Source organism: Sturnus vulgaris, chromosome 14 (genome assembly GCF_052056855.1).
Source record: "Sturnus vulgaris isolate bStuVul1 chromosome 14, bStuVul1.hap1, whole genome shotgun sequence".
Classification (NCBI taxonomy): Eukaryota; Metazoa; Chordata; class Aves; order Passeriformes; family Sturnidae; genus Sturnus; species Sturnus vulgaris.
Genome location: NC_142256.1, coordinates 17,264,848 through 17,282,342, shown reverse-complemented (window position 1 = coordinate 17,282,342; position 17,495 = coordinate 17,264,848). Strand labels below are relative to the sequence as shown.

Here is a 17,495-nt window from a genome sequence, read left to right as displayed (position 1 = left end):
TGTGATTCTCTGGTTTAAAATAACTGTAGAATTTCATCTCAAATTCCACACAGGCAGATGTACATGTGTTTTGGAGTACATATAATGAATTAGCTGTCACAGGCCCAACTCTGTGATCGATTAAAAGAAACACAGATGAAAACAACTACCTAGTGCAACTCTCTCTGCCATCATTTTCCAAGCAATAAAAGTTTCAACCTCCTTCTTCCTTATTTAAAAGCTACAGTTTAAGGGCATTTGGTGATTTCCTACAGAACTGATGTGGCATATGCCAAGGTAAATCTGCTGTAAAATTTACTGTCTTCATCCAACACTGAAAAGTCATGGTGAGTCATTCAGGTATGGGTCTTTGCAAATGTCAGACCACAAGCCACACACTGCTTTTGGACAGGCATCCCACATGGGCACAGCAATGTCCTGTAGAGGCTGTGTGAACAGGCTTCGTCTCCAGCCAAAGACCTGTGTTATCCTTTCATTTCTCCTTCCATTTTAATTTCTTTCCAGTCTTCTGCTCTTCTAATTGCCCAAGGGCAAGGAGATAACTAAAGGTTTGTCAGTCTTTCCTCCTGCTTTCTATGAGATGACTCTCAGAAAACCCAAGAAGGAGATTTAAGTTTTGGGAGGCATCACAGTCCTGAAAAGTGCCTCTTTATCCATGTTTTCCGATATTTGTGCCTAAATAGTAGCTGAATTTGCCAATTAAATCTTTTGCTGATGACTTCCAAAGGATGTCTTAATTAGAGCATACATCTTGCCATTCCAGACTGTGCATTACTAGCAAATCATACTGCAAGTGCTGAAAGCAATGCATTTCTATGTCAAACACAGGTGTTGTCAGGGCTCTGTACTCCTTATAAGATTTTGTAAAGGTATCATTCGACACTCTTGATTGTGTTGAAATAATGGTGTATCCAGTGCTTCAGTTGTGGAAGTGCAAATACCAAGCATGTCAGGCAATGAAATATCAGGCGAGGAACCCTAACTAGCTGACTTCTACCAGTCTCCTACAGAATGGACTTTGCTGACCCCATACACTCTCTAATATTGTAGTACATGTATGTTCCACGGACAGATTTCACATTTACCATTTAAAGTATTAATATTTGTTGGACCAATGTAATTACTATATGCTTTTATGAGAAACTAGATTACAGTGTTTAATGCCAGTGCATACCAGCAGGAAACTGTTTTTTCACTTGAGCTCACAGCTGAAAAACATTCTGCAGTGTCATGGTTTCACCAAAAAATAACTCCAGGTTTATCTGATAGGTAATGAAAGGGACTATAGGAAAAGCTGCATTTTCAGGCCTGGTTTGTTTTATGTGAAAGCCCAAACCCACTGATTGAAATTTCAGCTGCATTCTTAGAAATTTGCTGTGATTTGGGCTCCAGAGAATAAACACTCCACTGTTACTTCCACAAACCCCTTGTTTGAAATGTCTTTTTTCATGCTGAGATGCAAAATTCATGTGAATATAAATATATAGTGCCAGGCTCACTGCCCAAGCAGTATCAAGTAACTTACATTTCATGGGGTAACTGTACTTCCTTTACACAGTTTATCAACTGCTAATAGCTAAATTACTTATAATTTAATTAAATCTATGGGATGTTTTAGCATAAGGCATGTATAACTTTATGTCTTAAAAAACATTTAACCCGTGTGGTGCAGAACTCAGTATAGTACTGAGTTGAAGCAGGAGGTTTCAGAGTTGAATTGACAGTGCCATATTGTGCACTTTGTCATATGCACTGAATTCTGCAAAGTTCCCTCACCTGCACATCTGACATTAAAATGCATGTCAGAGAAAAATCAACTTTTGTTAGCTTTTGGCATCTGCCTTTGACAAGTTTTGCCCATTTTGAAAACAACAGCAGCAGTGAATTGTGAAGGCCACTAAGAACAAACACTTAGTACATAGCTCTCTTTGTCAGTCCCATCGTCATTATTGCTGCTCCTCTACCAAAAGGTTTGCGCCTGTGGATGGCAAGGAATGATCCATGCCCTGTGGCACAACTTGCTAACCTGCAGTTAAGTCCTCTCTGGGCTATAATGGTAGAAATAATTTTTTTAAAAAAACAATATCAGTACCCAGTACTAAGAAGGAGGAAGCCCTGCTAGAACAGTGCTGTTGATAGTGGGATTCTGTGTGTATGCAGCACCTAATGCCGTTTTACATTAAAGCATGAAAGAGCCATGTACACGTAACAAGTAGGCACATAACCGCACCCTTCTGTCCTAACACCAAATGCTACAGAGCAAGGGAAAACACTGCAGCCTGAGACAGGGCCATTAGTGCTGGCATTGCAGTTGGTCTTCAGCATCCTAGGATTAACTGGGACAGTCAACTCAAAGAGTGATTTACCAAAGTTCAGCATGATAGTATCATATCACTTGTACTTTGAAGTATGACAAAACTTGTCCTTCCATAACAAAGAGAAATGAGAGAGAAGGGAAGTTTATCATCCCGTGCATTTATGACATTGTGAATTATCGAGAACATTTGCATGAAATGTTCCTTTCCCCTTGCTTCCAGAAGACTCTCTTTTCTCAGTAAGCAGCAAAATCACCGGGAAATCCTGTGAATACAATGGCACCACCTACCACCATGGCGAAATGTTTGTGGCTGAGGGGCTTTTCCAAAATAGGCAAGCAAACCAGTGTGCCCAGTGCAGCTGCTCAGTAAGTAATTTGATTTGACAGATCCCTGCTCTGTCAATGCTCCAGTTCTCCTTTCTAGAAAATGTGACACTGAAATATAAGCAGTGCACAGCAAAGGCTGGGAATTGAGAATTAATGCTGAAACTCATGAGAGTGCTCAGAGCTAGTGTGCAGTACCTGTTAAATAAATGCCAGATGACCTCTTAAACAGTGCACAATGCATACCCTGCATCTGCTGTAATTGAGCTTACAGTGCAGAGGCAGCAGGTAAAATATTGCTGCTTGGCACGTATAGAATATTTCCTTCAGCTTAACTGGAAAATATAGCACTAAACCAATGACTGGTTTCATTTAGACTGAGCTGATAAAGAGCCCCAGGGCTGGGAGGGGACAACTCTGAACTGCCACTGGGCCACAGAGCCATTCCTGAGATGTCACAATTCAAATCCAATATATTTGAGCAGTTACCCAGTGACTCTTCAGAGCCAGTGTCTGAACCAAAACATCCCTCTCAATCCAGTCAGCTCTTCAGTACCAACTATTGACAGCTCCCTACTTCCTCTCATAAAATAGTCATCATATTCTTCTTCATGAACTAAGAATTTTGTAGGCCAGGTACTGAACAGACTAATCTAATATTCTGCTTTTGCATAGAGTGGCATTTATGTAAACACAGATTTAAGCATGTCCATAAAAAAATGAATATACAGTACCAGACAATTGACAACTCCTTCTGAATTCTCTTTTGTGTTTTACTGGCAGGAAGGAAATGTGTACTGTGGATTGAAGACATGTCCCAAATTAACTTGCTCTTTCCCAGTTTCTGTTCCAGAATCCTGCTGTCCAGTTTGTAGAGGTACGTTCAAGCACAGTCACAGAAGGATGGGCTCTGAATTTACTCCTTCCCCTTTCAGAGCCTTGTCTGTGCACCAGCACTGTCACTCAGGACACTGTCTGCAAGTTTCCTGTGTAATTACAATCCAATGCATGTTGGGAAATTACCCCGCAGGTGCCAGCAAGGTAACATTGCTACCTTTGTTTTCCTAAATTGAAACAAGGTGGGAATGCTCTGATGATAAAGTCGCAACTCCCTAATGAGGTAAATCAAGGCTTCAAATGATGTATTGAAATAGCTGCCATTACTTTGGGTAGAGAAGCTTTGTAATAAAAGATGAGCTTCTATCTGACAAGTTACCAGACCTACTCAAGTTGTGCAAGACACAAGAATTTCAATTCAGAGGCAAGGGCAATTACTCCAATTTAAATTAGGTGTCAGACAATGGTCAGGTGACTTCAGTATTTTATTAGCAATTGCATTTTCGATCTTGTACACACAGGACACTTGTTTTTGGGGGCCTTCCCAGCCTCTCTGAATGTCTAAACCTAACTGTCTAAAAGCCCAAAAAGTCTGAGAATTTCTGAATGTATTTAATCTCGCTTTTAATATTATGGCACTTGAATCACCACTTCCAAGGTACCTAAGCATCTCTGGCCTGTTCTCAAAGATGCAGATAAGCGCCTGAAGGTACCTGTGCTTTTCAGAAGTGCCCCTCATATTATCCATGATGCTGGGATGCTTTGAAAAACTCTCCTGCTTGCACCTTTGTGCTACCGTATTCTCTTGATACTCTGCTTGTTTAAACTCAGTACTATTGCATGTAAAAATAAGTATTATCTAGTTGGTTGTACAATTTTCCCTATGGTGCAAGAGTTGCAAAACACCAACCAGCATAGTCCCACAGCCCCTGACCTGAGGAGTTGACTGAGTGTATAAACTGAACCAAAAGCTCTGAGCAGTGGAGGGCTGAGCCAGCAAGAAGGTACTTGAGAGTGCATCAGTGCTTATAAAGCAGCAGGATGCAGAGAGAGCCCTGCACACTTTGAAGGAATGAGGTCCTGCACTGAAGCTGTGTAGTCCTGTCAGTGCAGCAGGCTGACAAAGCTGCTTACTCTGGGGACCATGCATTGGTAATTAACTTATGTATGGCACCGTGGAAGACCTGAGCTGATCTCTCGGGAGGGCTCTGCACTGCATGAACATGTCACCGCAGACAGAACAAGGATGAGGATCTCTCTGTAGTGCTCCTTTGCATAGAGATTGTTCCTCTTTTTTGCTGCTTTGCCATGTTACTCCGCAGTATCTTTAAAAATCTTGAAAGTTTTTGCCAGGCAAACTGCTTGTGAAGCCACCTGATCTCAAACAAGCAAAATGATAGTTCTGTTCCCAGGAAGAAATACAGTGGTATACTGTTTTAAATGTACTACACTGACAGTTAATTAAAGTAAATCTTTGTTAATTGTCTGATGTCAGTTACCAGGTAGTTATTTGAACTGTATCTGAAACCAGCCTCTTTCAGTTACAAAAATCAATTTGATTTTCAAAGTACAAAGCTATGCAGTAAACCAGCCTTACACTGGAGAAATCAGTCGCTTCAGACGCAGTCACTAATGAGAAACCGGTTCACTAGCATTTCCATATGAGAGGTGAGATTATATCAGGTTATGCACTAGAGGCAACCCACTGTCTGCAGTGATTCAGGACTTTTTTAATGTATTCTCCTGCACTTATTTAAAAATGTTAAAATGATCATTTATCTCATAATCTACCTTGTTCTTTTCAATACGGCAGAAGCTCTTTTATCTCTTCTCTGTGTTTTCTATGAAATGCAAACCTAAAAACAAGTATTTATAAAGATCTAGCACAGCTCATGGGGAGGAAATTGTGAGTTCAGCTTCTGCTCCCTGCATGGCCAAGTATATTACTATCAAGATTTGCTGATTTTCATATTCATTCCTCTGCTAATGACTAGACCCAAATACAGCTGTCAAGCCAGGTGAGACTTTTCCGTCTGTATCGCCCAAGGTGTTGCACAGTTAATCCTCTAATGGATACTGTTCTGCTTTGTGTACAGGAGATGGAGAATTATCGTGGGAACATTCTGATGGAGATATATTTCGGCAGCCAGCCAACAGGGAAGCTGTAAGTGGGACCTACAGTTTAAAGACATACTTTCTTGCTGTGCAGTACATGGCAGTACATTTGGGGAAAAGAGAAAAGGATAATAATGTGTCTGAATACCTACTGCCTCATTCTAGATTCTGTGAATCTAGCCCAAAATAGGTTTCTTTCACTCAACCTGAAGTCATGAATAATGTTGAATTAGAGCAGGAGCTCCTGAAATCTCTGGAGTTGTTTTTTTCTGTATATGCTCTATAAGAATAAAATTTGACAGTATTGGTTTCCTAGGCAAGAATTGCTTTTAAATAATAATTGCAAATACTTGCTTCCCAGTTCACATACACACATATATATTTACTTAGGCACACATACATATTTACTACAGGGCTTCACTGTCTTTGGTGGTAAAACTATCCATTAACAATTTACTGCTTAAGAGATTATTTTTATCGGAGCATTTGGAGATAATCTGAAGGGTTTTTAAGCATTAGGTGCATACTTAAATACAGGAACCAGCAAATCTTTGGATGAGTGGGAAGAATCATGTCTATAAAATACGGGCTGTAATAGGAAACCTTCAGGTTCATGGGCATTTTGGAAAATTATTCTCTGAAAAGAAGCAGTGTTTTTGCTCTAGAAAACATGCTATGCACTACTACAGCTACTTTTAGTCCAGCAGTACTCATTCCCTACTCATATCCCTTGTTCATTGGAATGAGACGTACTCTCCTGCTCTCTTTCTGTCTCCAAACAGAGACACTCATACCATCGCTCCCATTACGACCTGTTACCCAGCTCTGCCAGGCAGTTAGTCAACATTCCACGATTTCCCAATGCCAGGAGTAACCGTGGAGTCCTACCGGATCCCCAGCAGGCCTCAGGAACAATAGTACAAATCGTCATCAACAACAAGCATAAGCACGGACGAGGTAAAGACAAGCACTTCTTAAAGTATTCCTCTGGGTCAGGAATCAGTCACCTAGAGCTCAAAAAGGCATCTCCAAATATACAGCAGAATCTTGAAAATTTGCACTGGTATTGAGAAATCCAATGCAAATCAGGGAGGCAAAAGCAATAAGCTATTGAGCATATTAAATTCCTTCTTGACTGAGATAAATTCTGCCTACACATGTAGTACAACAATGCATTTCACTCTGCAAAAGCAGTGTTGCTCTCTGAGTTACTTTGTGTGATTGTACCCTATAATTCTGAGAGCTCATGTGTTGGCTGCCAGGGAAGTGAGTGCTTTGTGCCACAAAGGACACCACAATGCCTTTAGATTCACTAACTTGTTCACATAGTGACTTGTCCTGGAGGAAATTGTTTGTGGTTATCTTCTTTACACTCTCTCCTATTTTGTAAATTTTATAGCTGTAAACACCTTATATTTCAACTGCCCCACAAATCTCAGACCATAAAGCTTTTCCACAGTATCAGGAGGTTTTCTGCCGCTGAGACTTAGCAAATTATTCTTATGAAAGACAGTCTCATGTCTTCCCCCACCTTAAACAAGTTTCCTGACACAGTGGGATACAAGGGATGATCTTCCTCCCCCATGACTAACACAAGAGGCAGGATGGGCAATTAGCCTGTACTGGATCCCTGAGCTGTAGAGAGGCAGATTTAGCCAATATAATGAATCTCACTCTATGAATCCTTTAGTGTCTTCTGCTAATAGAATATACGACGTGCTGCATTTTAGGGACAACAGAATTTTAAGCCCATGTGGCAAACCATATTCAAGTCATATTCCTCATGCACTACAAGAAGGACAAAAGTAAAGGGAAAATACCAGCTCACCAGTTAGTGGGACAGCAGGTTTTGTACAGTAAAAAGGGTGGGATGCTCAGTTCCCACAAGGCATGTAACTCAGTGAACAGAGGTCTGCAGAAACAGGCCCAGGAAGCTATAAAAGAAATAGCTGTAAAAACACATGCTCAGAAGAGCATCTATCTACAAATACCAGTCAGCATATACTTAGAAACTACTCACAAAGAGTTAAAATCCCTTGTATTAGGGCCAACTAATCTTTCAAGGTATTAACTAACAGAAGGAATGTTGGCTATAAGATCTTTATTATCCACCTGAACAAGCATGAAAAAGCTTTCAGATCATGCCAGTGTTTTATGGTGAATCTAGGAGCAGGAATCTCCATACAGTGCAATGTTTTTGACATGTAATTCACACATGAAGACATCATCAAAGCAGTTTCTAACTGATTTGTTTCAGCAAATAAAGGGCATACAGATGAACAGCATATTTCTGGATGCAGCATAACTTCAGACACTCACTGCCTGAACAGTGTCTGAGAGATCCCCATGATAGAAACAGGAATGCTGACCATGTGTTTTCTTTTGTTCCTGTGCAATTAACAAGTGTTTTATTAATTAATGCACATGTCCCTTGAGACACATTCAACAAGTTAAACACACAACAACTCTCCTGACATGCAAATACTATGTGGTTGTGTGGATATACATTTATCATTCTGAAGAGCACTAAAACCAGGGTAACTAGAAGTTATTTGCCAGTATTTGGCTTCTGCTAGAGCCTTCATCTGCTACCTCAGAGTATTTATTTAATTGTTCTGTGTCAAATAACCCTAAAAAACCAGAGAGTATGTATCCATGCAATGTCGTGTATTATCCCTTCCCCTGTCAGGGAGAACTCAGAAAGTATTTATGTCCATAAAGGATCTGGAGAACTCTGACTGGAGGAAAAGAAGTCTATGTAAACATACAAATTAGCAATACTATGCTAAATAAGCATGTAAGAAGCCTGCTGAACAACTGAGTACTTATCAGTTTTTTCATTTATAGTTTTCTCACATGTTCTTAGTGTACAGATAAAACTACCATTTTGTTTGAGGAACAAAACTGTTTCCTATCTCTGAAAAAAAACCATGTCTTAAAAAAGAGTTAAAAAGTAGCAAATTATAAACCAAATGATAGCATAAGCTCAGGAAAGACATTGCAAAATACACTCCCCATAAATCTCAGTAACTCACTAAAGTATAAACCAGTTGGTTACATCTGTTACCAGTTAGATATAAATTTCAGATTACAGATGAAAATTAAATTGCTTTTGAAAGTTATAGGCAAAATAGGAAAATATTTTACAAGTAAAAAGGTTAATAAAAATGATGGCGTATTAGAAGAATTGGAAGTATTTACAACATATCCCCACTTCACTTTTGTTGCTTTTACAAATCAGGCAGTGCCCTTTCTTTCACCTTGTTAGGATTAGTTTGCATTTTTCTTTGTGTTTATAAAATATTTTAAAAGAAAGAACTAGGATTTAGAAGACAAATGGAAACATGGTGTAAAGTGATTTAATTCCCATCAACTGCTGGGTGACCCAAAGTGGCTTCTACCAGGCATGGATTTTTCCACTCTCTGTGTCAGCTGTATTTCTCTGACTCCCAGGAGCTCTGATGAATAAATATTCTGAAGTTCTTAGAAAGTTTGGAATGAATTTTCAGTCCCATATGCATCTTTTCATGTTTTCTTGTGATTCCAAAAGCCAAATGAATTTATCTACCTATAAGTGTATCTATTTCTACAAAGGAATTAAACTTCATTTTGCAAGTATTCTGTGTTTTTTTCTGTGTGCTACGTAGCAGAACTCTCATGCACAAGCAATAAAAGGCCCAGGTATCACTAATCCATCCAGTTGATGGCATTTCTCTCACTGCAAAGGCCGTGTCCAGCAAATGGCTGCAGATGTGCAGATGACTCAGTAGCAAATGACATGGACCTCTCATCTGCAAATTCGATTCAAATGCAGCCAAAGCCACTGTAGCAGGCTGTGTCCTGTCTCTGGACTGAGAATAAGAGGGAAAGGGAGTGGGTTTTCTAAGCTGGTTAAAGCATAACTGAAATGCATGAACTGGGGGGGAGCTAGTCAGACACTTGTCTCAAATACCTTCACTGTTTTCCTCAAAACATAATGGACATCAGCGTCAGCAGAGTTGGCATCAAGGAAACCCTGCTCAGGAAAAGGTGACCACGGGCTCAGACTCAAGTAAAGGAACTGCAAGTTAAAATTAACAAGCAGAGAAATGGGCCTGAGATGCTAACAGATGATGTATGGAGACACTACTTTAAACAAATGTGCATGAATTAAATTAATATTTATAGATAGGTAGCCAGTGAACATACGTTTTCCAGTTGTACCTTTTCTTCTTTTTCTTTTCTTCTGTAGTTTGTGTTTCAAATGGCAAAACATACTCACATGGTGAATCTTGGCATCCCAATCTCCGGTCCTTTGGAATCGTAGAGTGTGTGTTGTGCACCTGCAACATCACCAAACAAGAATGTAAGAAAATTCACTGCCCAGAACAATATCCCTGCAAATACCCTCAGAAAGTAGAAGGAAAATGCTGTAAAGTCTGTCCAGGTAAAACAAAGTTGATCACAGACCACCTTTTTGCTGTGCATGTTAAAGGGCTTGGCTCAAGCTTCCTGATCACAAGCTCTGATGTGAACAGCAGCAGCTGTGCCGTGTTCCAGTGTGTGTGTACAGAGACCTTGGTGCCTGGCCACCTCTCCTCTTGCTGCTGCTTCTCACAGGAGACAGGCTCCTGACACGTCTTGAGCAGTCACTACCTTTCTCTTTGCTGTTAACACCACTTTCTGATGCTCATTTCCAAAGAGAGTGTTACAGAAATGTATACAGAAAGTTCATTACTGCCAAAAGACTCCCATCCTTCCCCCACCACAGTGCCCACAGAACCTTAAAATCATTTTCTAGCTTGTAAGATCCACATGACGATCATATAATTTCTGCTTTTTAAAATGTACCAGAAGGATTCAAAACTCTGATTGGTGTCAGTTACATAACTTAAACCTTAAAATAAATACTGACTTAGCACAGATTTGTATCTATGCTGCACTAATGATAAAACTTATTTAGACATTACTAAAATAAATGCATACAACTAGTGAAAAATCTCCTAAAAGGATTCTGCTGATGGTTTGCCAAATGAAAAACCATGTTTCGTGTATTACAAAAGGTAAAGGACTGTCAAGTTCCCTTATGTGCCTTTAAATAGTTCCCTTATGTACCCATTTGTGTGTTTGGTGATGCACTGGGCAAGAATACTCTGAGGAAATGAGTTGCTCAGCCATATATAGAAACATTCGTAAAATGCACACTTCCCATCTTCTCCTGCTAATCTTGCTTACTGGGAAAAAAACACTATGCAGTGGCAGTAGGCAGGCAGGAGATGTGTATCTAGGTCTTTTAGATACTTGTGAAGCAGAGATCCACAGCTTTCTTCTAATTGGAAGAACAGCCAACATAGCCTGACTGACAGGCTTCAATAGAAAAAATAATGGCAAAAAAGAGGATTACTGCATTGTTTTTTGAGATCCTATCTGCCCATTTTTAAGAAAGCTGAACCTTTTCCTGCAGTCTGTCTTGTATATCTGGAGATGTATTCATTATTAGGCGTTTCCACAAACAGTGGTCTGAGCCTCTAAGTTGCATCATCTCTCCTCTATTCCTGTCCAACTTCCAATTGCAAAAAGAATAATTATAGCTTCTACTTGTGCTCTACAACTTTACCAGGTGGGCAAGAGATAATGTGCACTGTGGCTGGCTCAGGCTTGTACTGGCCACATGGCTACTGCCAAGCAAAATGCAAACCTCATAGATTCTTTTCCTCAGCAAAACATTAATTCGGGTCTCTTCACTCTAACCAACCACCAATTTTCATTTAGTTCTTTTATTACCCCAAGATTTCTAACGTAGTTTCAAATATGCTTGAAACATAGACAACAGGTTCAAAACTTGCAAGGAGTCTCCCAGACCACATTGTTGTACACAGCTCATTTCCTTAGGAAACTGGATTACAAGTATAAATACTGTCTTGCCACCATAGACAGGCTACCAGAACCTGGAAGAACACTGTTAAGTGTCTCTGTTAACAGCTGGAGATGGATTTGTGTGGCCATGCAAATGAACATTCTACTTTCAAACTAACCCTTCCTGGCTATTGATGCTACGTAAATTCTGGAAGACTTGATTATAGCTGGTAGTATGTGTTCTGTCCTTTTTGTTTTTTAAATAGAAGATGTGCCAAGTCAAACCTTCGACAACAAAGATTACTCCTGTGGGAAAGAGACATTTCCTGTCTATGAATCCATTGTCACAGAGGAAGGAGACACCATCAGGAAAATTGCAATAGAGATTGAAAAGCCACCTCAAATAGAAATACATGTGTGGACAATTAGAAAAGGTGAGTTGAGAAAGTTCTTTCTTTAAATAGTGTATCATCTTCCATTACAATCCCAGAACAGTGTACAGATCCAAGCATTTTGACACTGCTATTCTTTTGGCTCTTTAGGGTATCACTATTACAGCCACTGCCAACATACATGATTTTTTCTGTACAAAACTCATTAGAAACACACAGAGCTGTAGTTCTGCTAACTCCTAGCCTTCATTGGGAGCAAAAGCACAATGAAAAACAGATTTTCAGTATTACTCTGTGTAATTTATTGGAGATAAATGGGTAGTAGGGTTTGAACCATGTGCCTGGAGGCTCTTTCTTAAGATAGACCAAAAAGCCTTCTATTGAAATCAGTCTGCCCTGTCTGCCATAGTGATGATACACCCATGACAGTACATATAGAATATGGGCAAAATATGTATTAAGGATGGAAACAGTATCTTTTACTAGACTAACAGTAAAGATAGAACAAAATAGAGAAGCGTTCAGAAGCCCAAACACTGCTGCAAATAGTGAACTTTCAGCCTCATAAAAATTATCTCTATTTTAGGCAAAAAGCATATGATCCTCATAGGAAACTCTCACATAGTGTACCCTTTTGCATGGAAATGATACATCTCTAGATGCTTTAAAGGAGAAAGCCAAAGCCAAAGTGGGAGCAGAAAAGAAATGACAGAGCATTGGGTGGTTCACAACTACCTTATGTGTTAAAAAGCCACAAAGCCTAATAATGATTTGACAGTCATGTTGCCTGCTGGCTCAAAATGGTATCTGACTGCAAAATTACAGTATTTTTCTCCAAGACACTGACTTTTGGCTTCTGTTGTAATCTTATATTTACTCATAATAAGGAAGGATTCAGATAATTTGGAAAAGAATTGGCTAATTCTCACACCCCTCACAAACTTGCTGCAATCACGGTTTCACGAGAGGATTTACAGGGGAATGGCAAAAAACCAGAGGGATGGAGAAACAGAATTTAAAAAAGAATAGACTGAAAATTTTACAAAAAGGCAGGACAGCACTCCAGGTTTAGAACAATGGGCACATTTCCAGTAACACGCACTTCTCATTTCTTTGCTGAAGGGATTCTGCGTCACCTCTACATTGAAAAATTGTCCAAGAGAGAATTTGAAGGACTTCCTTACTTCAAGTTGATAACAAGGACAACCCTTAGTAAGTAAAATTCTGACTTACTGAGGTTCCTACTCTCCATATAATCATAGCCATGAAAAACATTCTCTGTTACTCAGCCCAGTCAAATGGATGTACTGAATTTTTCTCTAGCAGATGATCACATTATTTGATAAGTTTCGATTTAAGTAATCAAAATACAGCAGCTTAAAATATAGATACATGTAACAGTAGTTTCTGTACATGCTGTCTTAGACTCTTGTGTTTTGGTAAAGTACAATATATGATCTTTTCTGCCCGTGCTAGCATAAATCTGAAATATGGCTAATGTCAGCACAGCTGCAGAATTTGAATTTATTTATGTAACATGTCAAGTTACCCCAGTGTTTTAGATAGCAATTTAGAAGGGAAAAAATTCAGATATTTTTAAAGGGGTTCTACATACACTTATGTTGTATTTGAAAGATTACTTTCCTATATTCTTAACGACATCTTCATTATTAAAATGTGTTTTATGAAAGGACATGTACTTCTTTTATCACTGTTGATTCAATTTGGTTTGTATTTCATCTAGTTTGGGATTGTGACAGTAGTTAGCAATTACTAATTCAGCTACTTTGCTAAGTGAATTAAGATATATTTTCAATCCCTAGTTCTTTTGCATTACCACTGGTATTTTTTTTCTGTATTTTTTTTTCTAGTTAAAAAGTCTTTTTCCCAGAAAAAATATACTCTCAATTGTTACAGACCTATTGAGATACAGATTATTTTCGTATAAAAGATTCCCTAGTTTTTTGCTGTCAGCTGTCCATAAGCTTGTCGTTGTTGTCTGTAATGTAGTATTCTAGTTACCAGGACAGCATGCATTTCTATTAACACTATCATAAATGTGTAGAAATGTTAATCTCCATTACACTTTGTATTATGCACAGGTAGGAAGAGTTCATTATGCACATGAAACATTTAGCTGTGTTGCTTCCCAGCTTTTAAATACTTTTGTTTACCAGAGTATCCAGTGTCATAAAATGCTTGAATAAACAGAGGCAACTTACAGGACTACTTAATTAAAGAAAATAGCAATATGCTGATCCATATTTATTTTTTTAACAAAGTTGTTTTGCCTGGAATATGTTACATGGTTGTAAGATGCTTTGAATATTTTCCATGGGAGGATTGGACATTCCCTCTTCGACGATTGTGAATCAGTTGGTTTGCAGAGTGCTTGTAAATGTCTTCGAAGTCCCTGTGCCCTTTTCTAAGTCAATACCTGTCTCCTTTGTGTTTTTGTTTTCAGGCCAGTGGAAAATATTTAGTGAGGGAGAAGCTCAGATCAACCGAATGTGTGAAAGCAGAGTGTGCAGGACTGAGCTCGAGGATTTGGTAAAGGTTTTGTACCTTGAAAAGTCTGAAAAGGGTCACTGTTAAAGGAGACAGCATTGGAGGGAAAAACACAAGAAAACTTAAGAAAACTTGGATCTGCAGCTGGACTGCAGGCTTATTTTGCTTGAGTCAACAGTTGCCCTAAACCCCAAAACTATAATGCAATAATTATTCACATCATGCACAGCAAATTTGCTGCTTTATGTGTAGTGGTCTGTGTCAACTGTTCAAGTATCTCCTCCAAGACTAGAAGGCTCTGTATTAGTGGTGGGTTAAGGAGAAAGAAAGACTGCTTTCCTAGTGTTGCATCTCTTTACAAGTTAAAAACAGGAAACAGAACATTTTTACAATTATTATTTGGCAAGTTATTCAAACTAATGAAAAGAAGGACAGCTAATAAATGTACAGGAGCTACGGAGAGCATTATATCCTGTCCTGAATTTATACCATTTCTGGTGTTGAAGTGACTCATGGAATTCTTGTAGTAGTGAAGGAAAAATGCTAGTGATACAATACTCACGTTGGAGACATAAAAACCAGATTTAAACTAACAGACTCCTTAGCAGCCTGCCTTTGGGATGATGTCTTCTAGTTGAGCAAACAAAGTCCATCAACTGAAGAGCAGGTGTTAGTGGCAATCACTATATTTTTGTAGTAATTGGAGCAAACGTTTGCTTTTCAGTGGTTTTCACTGTTTCTTCCACCCACTTCTCTAAAAGTGTTAGCTCCTTATCATAACCCTAATAACTTCATTTTTCTGGGCCCTATTTACACATCCTCTTGGCTGGTAAACCACCTTCTAAAGTGACATGGCAGAAGATAGTGAAGTACTTGCAGTATTTTCAAAAGAACCAAAGCACTAAAATTCGTGATTTATTAATAATGCCTTAAAAGTTGTGACCAAACTTAATTTATTTGTTCTGATTTGTTACAAACATAATCTGCATATTTCTCAGGGTGACTTCTCAATCCTCGTGTTTCAAGGACAGCTCTCTCCCCTGACAAATACCAAACAGCTATAGGCTTGTAGAGCACAACAAGCAACTGCTTGTTGTGACAGCTGTTATCTTTGGGAAAAAAACTCAAATCTGAGAGATTCTGTTAAATTTAGTATAGCATGTCTACAGTGTGTTTAAGAGAGGTGACTTTCATCTCCAGAGGAATTGTAACAATTATAAACTGTTTTCACCAAAATCCTGCACTGCCCCATGACTGCAATGTTGGATTAAGTCCCAAGATGCAAGTGACTCTGCCTGCTTTCGCTCTCATTTTCTACTCCACAAGCAGACGGAAGTAGTGCTGTTTAAACACATGCTAGGAAACAAAGCTTTATGGAAATGACCTGAGCCAGGGGCTGGGGCTTCACAGGGAGTGAAATCAACAGTGACAGCAAGGATTTTCAGTTTTGTCATTCTTCCAGTGACAGCACTCAAGGGTGTCCACATTCCTAAAGGGATGAAGTTGTGGGAGAGCTTGATACTGAACACCAAAAGCCTATTCAGGCAGAGCTTCACCATCGGAAGGGGATTCTTGGCTAGGGCAGCAGACCCTGGCAGTCTCCATCAGCAATGCAGAACTCAGGACCAGGTTTCTCCATGGCACCCAGCACCTGGCCATGCTGCCTGAGCCTCAGGAGGAACGGGGTGCTGGGCTTCTCAACAAAGAGGAGCAAGTGAGGAGAACAGATATGAAGGTGAAGGAAAGGCTGAAGGGAATTAGGAGAAAACATACAGGGGGATCTCAGGACCACTCTGCTGTCCCTAGGCCTGGACAGAGAGCAGGTAGGATTTGGGTATACAGGCTATTTGGAAGTGCAGCAAGTTAAAATGCAGGAACACCTGGCTAAGGGAAATCCGCTATCACTGTTCATTTAAAGGAGAACTAAGTGAACCGTCCCGTCACCTTTCCAGGGGACTGTAGCTTCCATAAGTCCTGTCCTGGTGTTGGAAAGGGGTGTAGCATATCTAAACAAAGGTCCTAAGACCGCACAGAACCAGAGCTGCAGTGTAGCTGTAGAAGAAGCAGTTTGGCATAAGAGGCACTGATTGAAGGTTGCATCTACTAGGTTGAAATGTGCTGCAGGACTGTAAAATTTTATTATAAATCTTTAGGAAGAGGTTCTGAGGAACTGTAGTATTCTGGTGAGAAGACCAACAGTTGATTTCTCACCTAACAGGCATCGTCTGTTTGTAGCAGTAGCTGGTGGAAAAAGACTTAGTGGAAAGTGTACGGTGTTTGTAATTTTTTTTACGAGGAAGGCAACCTGCTTTTTGGATTTGTGACAGGACTGGTGGAATCCAGAATGTGTATTTATTTTATAATAAACACTTCTTAAGAAAAGCAAAAAATAATCATAAGCATTATTTAGTAAAATGCAGTGTTGCATTTTTCCGGTTTCTGGTCACTAAAGTCAACAAAATACACAGTGTCATGTTTTGCATTCTCTTCGTGAGATGTTTGTCTGTTACAGTACTTATTTATGTACTTGTTGTATCACTTTGGCCTGGTTTGATAAATTAATAAACTCTGAAGTTGATAATAAAATAAGATGGTTTGCATAAGGTGCTGTTTGTTCAAGATGCTTGGTTTCAGCTCCCTGTTTGCAGTCCTGCTGCTGACACCTCAGAGAAAGTCTAGAAGCTGTGTGCCCAGCTGGGTGCAGTGCATGACTGCCTGCTGTGAAATCGATACTGAAATATGGAAGAGTCAGACTAGAAAATACCCAATTTAATTCAGCTTTTACCTACCCAGCAAGATTAATTTTGAAAAATCAAAGCATTGACATCCATATATGAAAACCAACTTAAGAAGAAATCAAGCACTGCCAACTGAGAGAACAGTACAGCACTTACTGCTTTCTGGGCAATACATATTCTGAAGCTCAAAAAAACTGGGAAATGTTGATGGAATCAATCTGTGCTTATGCCTAAAAATGAGACAGTTTTCAGAAACATAAGGAAAAAAATGTAACTCACACATGGCTAGCAGTGTAACTAAAATGGCAAAGATGAGTGCTCAAAGCAAATCACTTTGAATCAGTAAGTACATCAAATCTGAAATCCAAAATATCTCTGGAAATCTCTAATGAAATTGATTTCTGTCATTTCATCACACCCTGTATATTC

The 17,495-nt window shown here is 39.3% G+C and overlaps 1 protein-coding gene and 1 long non-coding RNA gene across 4 annotated transcripts in view; one reads left to right on the top strand and one right to left on the bottom strand.

The window, feature by feature from the left end:
- LOC148222179 (uncharacterized) overlaps positions 1 to 9,905 on the bottom strand; it is a 47,700-nt gene extending 37,795 nt beyond the window's left edge. The window contains exon 1 of the long non-coding RNA XR_015806901.1: positions 9,782 to 9,905. This is a non-coding gene — a long non-coding RNA (uncharacterized LOC148222179). The remainder of the gene's footprint in view (positions 1 to 9,781) is intronic.
- CHRDL1 (chordin like 1) overlaps positions 1 to 16,917 on the top strand; it is a 37,093-nt gene extending 20,176 nt beyond the window's left edge. Inside the window, exons 5-12 of one of the 3 annotated variants that reach the window (XM_088173424.1) lie at positions 2,556 to 2,683; positions 3,425 to 3,518; positions 5,575 to 5,642; positions 6,376 to 6,550; positions 9,825 to 10,019; positions 11,695 to 11,862; positions 12,943 to 13,032; positions 14,285 to 16,917. In XM_088173424.1, coding sequence (XP_088029550.1) covers positions 2,556 to 2,683; positions 3,425 to 3,518; positions 5,575 to 5,642; positions 6,376 to 6,550; positions 9,825 to 10,019; positions 11,695 to 11,862; positions 12,943 to 13,032; positions 14,285 to 14,415 — 1,049 coding nt within the window. In that variant the 3' untranslated portion in view covers positions 14,416 to 16,917. Of the gene's footprint in view, positions 1 to 2,537; positions 2,684 to 3,424; positions 3,519 to 5,574; positions 5,643 to 6,375; positions 6,551 to 9,824; positions 10,020 to 11,694; positions 11,863 to 12,942; positions 13,033 to 14,284 lie in introns of all 3 variants that reach the window. The other 2 variants (XM_014881557.2, XM_014881556.2) reach the window with 2 other exon arrangements.
- Positions 16,918 to 17,495: the final 578 nt, after the last annotated feature.